A 7,617-nucleotide genomic window follows, 5' to 3' on the forward strand; every position below is an offset into this window, starting at 1 on the left:
CATTTTTTTCCAGGAATATCAATAATAATGTACACTTCACAGAAGAACAGAAGGTCCGCTCAATTTTAATTGGAAACTCGTCTTGATAATTCGGATGGGGTTCTTTTCGCATTTAGATTTAGGTGGGACTGAGCGAAAATTGCGATTCACTCAAACGTCTGAAGGGATGTTTGAGCCTCATTGTCAGGTTGGTCAGTCACACTAATTGAAGTTGATAGGGCCTGAATGCCCCTTGGTTTAGAGAGGCAGGAAAGTACCGCCTTTTTGCTGACAAAAATAATAACCCAAAAAGTTGCAAATAAATTCTAGTAGCATACATCCCCGAAATACATGCACATACATACACACACATACATGTTTATCAGTGTTTTCATTTCATCATCATCGGGTCTCAAACTGATTTCAATTTAAGATCATGGAGTTACCGAGCAGTATGACGAAGACACATTTGTCAACCCCTTTCTAAGAGTCGTCGACTCATCGGCGTTTATTGGATCCATGGCCAAGTTTGCCGAGACCTTGTACGCCAAGGTAAGACACAACATCAACCTTATCTAGCATTTCAAGAACAATCACTGTCTCCGTGGTTCCCTCGCTCTGGGTTTCTCTTGACCCACTCGATCCCGTGTTCCAGTTTGAAATGGGCCGGATATCATTTGTTCATCTTCTCTATTTCTTTATCACTTCCTTCCAGCTCGAGACGGAAGAAAATGCCGTGTTCTCGCCATTCTCACTTCACATGGCATTGACCATGCTCTCATCGGCGGCCTCCAAGGAAAGCCCCACCCAAACGGAGCTCCTGTCTCTTTTGGGCGAATTGCAGAACATTGAACATCTGGAGAGCAAATATGGAAAGCTCATCACCGAATACAACGTGAGTGTCGGATTCTTTGACCTGTGGGAAGGCACTTAAAGGATGGTTTTCGGCGGATTCATATGCTGGTGTAGGTTGGAAAGCGAAACCTTCTTTATGTCTTTCCAAAGGACATGAAGCATATTGTCAAGTCCCTTTGTACAATGGAGAGAAAGTGTACCCATGGGACGTTGGAGCCTCTTTGTGGAGCATGAGGAAGCAAAGAGGGGGGGGGGATTCTTTATGGCCCAGGTCTAGAATTCCCGATAGGACGCCACCAAATCTTGTAGTACCAGACACTCTAAAAGAAGATGGATCCTCTTGGAGGCCCTTGGAGGCGCTCATGTTTGAAAAACTTGGACGTTCAAGAATTTGTTGGGTGACGAGTAGTTTTCGGTCAATTTCCGTACTTGATCTACTTGTCAAAATTCTGGCGGAGAAATTTTCTCGGAAATTGTTCCAAAGTTGGTCCAATGTTTCACCAAGGCTTCCAGAGAGTTGCGGGAGCAAACTTTTTCACATCGCTTTCAAACGTTCGGGTGAAATTGACCAACGAGCCAAGCAAGATACGTTCCACCTCTGGGCGGGAGGGAATGATTTTAATGTTTTCCTGAAGTGAGCTCTAGAAAGGTTCGTTCCAATGCTTCTCGAGATCTTGCGGTGAAGAATCTCCTGACGCTTTAGCATTGCTATCGGCGTTGCTGTTGTTGTTGGCGTTGATAGGGCGGTTGCTTTTTTTGGCCGAAGATCGAAAAGTTTAGGGTGCCGTGTGGAGGGTAAAGAAATAGTTTTTCTTCGTCTCATCTTGTGGTACTAGTGGTACGTACGTGCACCGTTTTTTGCGACCTTTTTCGGTAACAGTTCAAGTGGAACAAGCCGAACGGTAACGCCAAGCGAGACGCACCGAAAAAGGGAAGGAAGGAAGGAAGGAAGGAAGGACGGAAGGACGGAAGGACGGACGAGGCGAAAAAGAGGACTGTTCCACTTGACTTTGAAGACGTCTTGGAACGTGAGGGATGCTATCGGATTCTCGAAACGATTCCTCTTCATTTCTGTTTGCTTGAAATGAATTCTCTTCCTCTAGGGCCCCGTCTCGTCTGGGCTATCTAGTTCATTTTGTCTCTTCATCGGACGACAAAGTCTCGGTTACTCTTTACTCTCCGTTATGGGAGGGAACTTCATGAATGAACCTCGCTTCTCGGTCTTGGCCAGCTTTTTCGGGAACATTTTCAAAAAGGGTCCATGATGGAGGAAGGAAAATGGCTTTTCATATAATGCGTCCCCATCATCTATCAAGCACTCTCCTTTTATTATCATACTTTAGAGAGTGTAGTCTGATATCTTCTTAGCAATGCGTTATGAACATGAAAATAGGGATAGGCGAAGAACCTGTTTGCTGAAACCTTCCACCCAGCTTGGTGAGGCAAACTTGACCTAATCTTTGTTTTTTGTTTCGGAATCCCACAATCCACGGCCACCCCTTTCACTTTCTTTGTTTCAACCAGTTCTCAAGTTGTTCTGTTTTGGTCCAAATAATCATATTTTAGATCAGCCCCGGAACAAAACAAACAACGATCAAAACACGATAACAAACAGCTGTGATAAGCTTTTCATGGACTCGTCTCGTTCCCAATTTCCGCCCAAGCCAGTCTGACCCAAACTGGTCTCTTTAAAAGCTTCAAGACTAACGTGTGGCCCTAAGATAAATGGTTAGAGGCTTTTTAAAACCCTGGAGGCTGATACACTGGAATCCGTGTTCTCAGCTCTCCCTCCCCCCCTCCCCCTTCTTCGTTTTTTTTTCCAAGCATCTCTTTGCTCACGCTTTTGTTGATGATGAAAGTGTTGTTTCGAGGATTAAGTGGCCTGTTCTTGGACACCATTCATCACTCGTGATTTATGGACTTGAATTAATACGGCTCTGAGTAGCAACTGCAGAACCTATTGTACGCACTAGTCAAAGCATGGCAAGGACCCCAAAGGCGGCTTCATTCATAGACCTTAAGACCCCTATTCCTCTCGCTCTTTTGCGCATGAACTAGTTGCTCGGCCAAGCGTATGAACTCATAATTAAGACATCACCATTGGCACCCTCAATCCCCCTCGAATGGAATGAGCATGAGAAAAGGGTCACATGCTCTTTTGCCATATCCAAGTTGTTCCGCATTGTCCCACTCGTCTCTCCGGGCTTGAATAGAAATTTGGAACACCCACGGGGATCTTTACGAGTGCATCTTCCTCGACAAGACCCAAGGGAAATGGCCTTTCGATTGGCCTTAGCGATGAACCAAGTGGATGCGTCGATTAATATGAAAGTAATAGCAATAGCCAATCAAGGCATCTATGAGCACATGACATTAGCCCATTCAAGACACACTGGATCCACTAGAAAAGAGGATCAAATGTGACAAGCACTTCCACAGAGTGCTTCAAATCGCTTTTTATTGAAGCGTCACCTCGACGTTTGACGGCCATGGTGCATTTCTTTGCAGCCAGGAACCAGGTCGGGTTTCTTCAAAATCTCCACTCAGAATGCCACAATGTAAAGTCGGCACACTCGTTTTGTTCCATTTTATCACACCCTCCTGTTCGTTCGTTTTCTCGGAAATGGCATTACTTTACGGCAGGAAATCAAAGCTGTGGGGTGGATGGAAGCCCCCCTTCCTCTCGCCTTCCTTTCCTTGAGAATGTAAAAAATGGAACATGCTTGGCTCGTGGAACTTGAGAAGCATTTAATTTTATCAGCCTGATCTTTGGGTAATCTCAAGACCTTTCTTTTGTCCCGAGAAGCATCAGATTGGATAACTGATGTGAAGGGATCGGATTCTGTCCTCTGATGTTTTTTTAAGGTGCAGGATTTTTTGGCCCCATTTAGCCGTTGGAGTCAACGATTGCACTTCTTCTGTCAAAGCGAGAGTTGGAACACTTGGGCTTTTCATTAATGGGATTAGAATTTGAAGGGGGAGCCAACAGGAGCGAACAAAGTGGGACAGCGACACGAGAAGAAGATGAAAGTCGCTTGAGGACAAAGTTGCGTCAGGTTTCATGCGGCTAGTTTAAAGGACCGGATTTCAAGACTATGCTAAACGTAACTGGTTTATATTTGAGCCCCAACCTCCCCTGAAGATGCATGGATCTAAATGACAAATCTCTCACCAACAATTGAGTCATGCTTTTGAGGAGAGATCCAAATGCCCTCCTTCGTCATAACGCGTCTCCCTTCTAGGACCACTCTCATCAAGACTTTTGGAGTTGGAAAGTTTTCATGCCATCTCTGATTACATTTCAGGGACTAAATGACACCTTCTTGTTCGGCAATAAGGTCTGGTTGAGCTCCGACTTCAAGATCAAACCCAGTTACAACGATACCATTGGTATGTTGCTCAACGGAAGTGTAGAGGTGCTGCCCGCCAACTTGAACGAGGCTGTGGCCAGGATCAATAACTGGGCCTCAGATGTCACCAAAGGCAAAATTCCGAAGCTGTTCGGTAAGTTTCGTCCAGATTTGCATCACCACCAACCTCTGGAAGCAGGTGATGAGATGTATCTAGGTTGTTGAGCCGGATTGGTGGATTGCTCGAGAAAGGCCCCCTTTTTCTATGCAATGATGGATGACTGAGGCATACCATACCGCCTCTTGAATAGGCTGTCCATTGGTCTTCTTACTGGCTTGAGCTGGGGTCGGAATAATATAAGAGAGAAAGAGAGAGGGGGAACAAAAGTTTTGCCATCTCGGTCTGGGTTAAACAATCCGTCAATGGAAGGAGAACGAAGAGGAATGCTCCATTCGGATTGAATTGAGAGAAGAGAGATGGTATGTGTGGACTTTTGGAGATCATTGAGACCAGATATGACGGTCGGCTCAGATTACCAGCAAAACAGGATCCAGATGGCTCGGATTGAATCGGTGCATCTCAAAGGATATAAAGCGGAAAAGTTGGGAGAATTTGTCTTATGGGACAGGAAAGAATTCAGGGGCGGATGTGTTTCTTCCCTGGGTCAAATTGAAGTCTTCGATTTATGAAAAAAAATATTCAATGGTCCCGCACTGTATAAGGCTATTGTGCTATGTGAGAGTTCTGGTGAATTGGTGTAAAGACGTGCAACTTCTTTTTGCTTCGCATGGGCTCAATACTGAATTTTATTGGTTTATGTTCACTAACCCATGGGGACTTGTAGGTTTTGTAAAGGTTCCANAAATATTCAATGGTTCCGCACTGTATAAGGCTATTGTGCTATGTGAGAATTCTGGTGAATTGGTGTAAAGATGTGCAACTTCTTTTTGCTTCGCATGGGCTCAATACTGAATTTTATTGGTTTATGTTCACTAACCCATGGGGACTTGTAGGTTTTGTAAAGGTTCCATCCAATACCCTACAGTTCAGAGAAACCAACTTGGGTGATGTCATTTGTTCAAGTCTTCGCCACGTTTCGCCCATAGATATAGATATTTCTGATCCCCTCGCGAAGTGGAAATGGGCCACAAAATTGGAAGATATGACGGTACTTTGAAGCACGCATGGCAGTAGTGGCCCAGATGGGACCCAGGAACACAATGAGAGCGTGTAAATTAATGGTCCAAATCCCACGTGCAAATATTTAGACAGCTTCATCCTCCATCGAAAATTGCCGAGAGAAGAAGACCCATCCTCCCAAGAGATGTCAAAACGTCTGCCCCAGTCGGTTGGATCGTCTTTGAAGATCCAGGGACGCTAAATTTCCTTCTCAAGGAAGTATCTTGTCATGGTCCAAGATCCACGGTCTCTGTCTCGGCGAGATGTCGTTCAAAGTTACGACATGAGGAATTATGACATCCATAACATTTGAACATTAGGCTTGGGGTCCCATTGGGAAAAGTGGTTTGGGTGGTGGTACCCACACGGACCGCACCCTCGTCCTCGAGTGCCCTTTCTCGTCGTTTGGATGTAGTACGTTATTCAGGAAACTAAGATAGTGGAATGAGCCGAGTTGCCACGGACGAGAGAAATGGAACATTCCCGGGATCCCGGGGAGCTTAGAAGTCACTCAAGTGGCTTGGAAGGAATTTAACTTGAAGCCTGCCTCTTGTATGTAGCTGGTGGTAAATAGAAATGCCTGTCAAATACTGCCGTATATAAACCCCCGAGGCTTCAGTAGTATTGACAATTTGATCGATGAACTTGATCTCGAGATTGGAATTTTTGGAAACGGAATTTCACGACACCATAGTTTTGGGGGATTAATTGTCTCTGGCGACATGAATAACATGTCTGAGAGTCAAGGGAACACAAAGACCGTGTCATTTAATGCTTGAGTGTCACATCGATGTGTGGAATGTGAAAGTTGGACGGAGGAGGGGATATGAAGGACCAAGGGCTTCTGATTTGCCCTACCATACATAGTCATGCCATTCTTTGTAGGGTCGTAATTCTTTGGATTTCATGCCGACAGCTCGTTCCCTCTGATCCATCGAAAGATTGCGAGTAGAAGCTAACTTGTCAGGCTGTCTGTCTCTTAAGCGCCGTGGAAGATATGCCTCATCCTCGTGGTTCTGTTTCTTTGAGTGGCAAAGACATTTTTATGCCTATTTGATAGAAGCTGACTCGTACACCACCTCCTCTCCCCTCACTTCCGTCCCCTCTGAGAAGGGAACCATGGGACCATTCACCATAATACGATTCAGAAACGCAAAAAGAAGTGGAAATTGGATCATCCGTTTTGGGAATATTTCTGCGACGATTTCTCTCTGCTCCATAAAGTGCCTCTTAGAATGAATGGAACAGTTCCACGAAGTTTTCAGAATCGGTTTTATCCAATGAGGAACGATCATGATCCACTCTGATCCTGGACAAGAGGGGAGAGGGGAGGGATAGAGGTTTGGCCTCGGCCAGGAAATGGCCTTCAATTACGGGTCAGAAGGGAAGAAACTATTGGAAATGGAGGGCCATAAACTGGCAGATAGTAGCAGAATAGGAGTTCTTCTTCGTGTGCTCCTTCTTCATCGGGGGCTCCTCTCGTGTTCCAAATCCAAAATCTCATTTCCCGAGCCAGGCCCATCCGTTCATCCATCGATCAAATAGAGAGCAGTTATCCCCCCCCCTCCCTCGTTATATAAATAAATGATAATGAGGCTATTCTGTGACCAGATCAGATAAAATCTCCCTCTGATTGATCCAATGACTGTTCCAGATTCATTGTCCCAGGATACGCGAGCCGTGCTGACCAATGCCATTTACTTCAAAGATGCGTGGACCATTCCATTCGACGAGTACGAAGGCGAACCCACTTTCACCTTGATCGACGGCAAAACCATTGGCGCTAGCGATGGTTTAAAGATGATGTCGCGAACCTCTTACGAATTTGGCCGGACCAAGTTCACATTGGAGGGACTCAAGAATGTGGAATTCCAGGCTGTCACCATTCCTTACAAAGTAAGTACTTGGACGGACAACGACGCGGGGCTTGAACTTTTTTCTCCTCGTGCCTTTCTCGAGATTGTTCCAAAGCTGTTTCCAAGATGGACTAGGATGGAACGAGAAGTTTAAGTAGCACTTTTCTCCCACACCCGTTGGCTCTCTTTCTTCTCCTCGTCTAATACTCAGTCACTCGCTCACTCACTTACTCAGTCACTCTCAGTGTGTGCTTGTCTGTGAGTCTATCTCACCCTTTTTTCTCCCTAGTCGAACTGGCAATGGATCCCCAAAGCTTAGTGAGAGTCCTTCAAGTACAGGTCATACGCACAAAAGATTCCTTTGTTTTTTGAAAGTTTCTAACGAGCTGCAATTCAG

At 45.3% G+C, this 7,617-nt stretch overlaps 1 protein-coding gene across 1 annotated transcript in view; it reads left to right on the top strand.

Moving 5' to 3' along the window:
- Window positions 1-369: 369 nt before the first annotated feature.
- LOC131879233 (serpin A3-7-like) overlaps window positions 370-7,617 on the top strand; it is a 12,265-nt gene continuing 5,017 nt past the window's right edge. Inside the window, exons 1-4 of the mRNA XM_059225499.1 lie at window positions 370-531; window positions 695-874; window positions 4,140-4,338; window positions 7,019-7,260. Coding sequence (XP_059081482.1) covers window positions 499-531; window positions 695-874; window positions 4,140-4,338; window positions 7,019-7,260 — 654 coding nt within the window. The 5' untranslated portion in view covers window positions 370-498. The remainder of the gene's footprint in view (window positions 532-694; window positions 875-4,139; window positions 4,339-7,018; window positions 7,261-7,617) is intronic.

The sequence above is a fragment of the Tigriopus californicus genome, chromosome 1 (assembly GCF_007210705.1).
Source record: "Tigriopus californicus strain San Diego chromosome 1, Tcal_SD_v2.1, whole genome shotgun sequence".
Classification (NCBI taxonomy): domain Eukaryota; kingdom Metazoa; phylum Arthropoda; class Copepoda; order Harpacticoida; family Harpacticidae; genus Tigriopus; species Tigriopus californicus.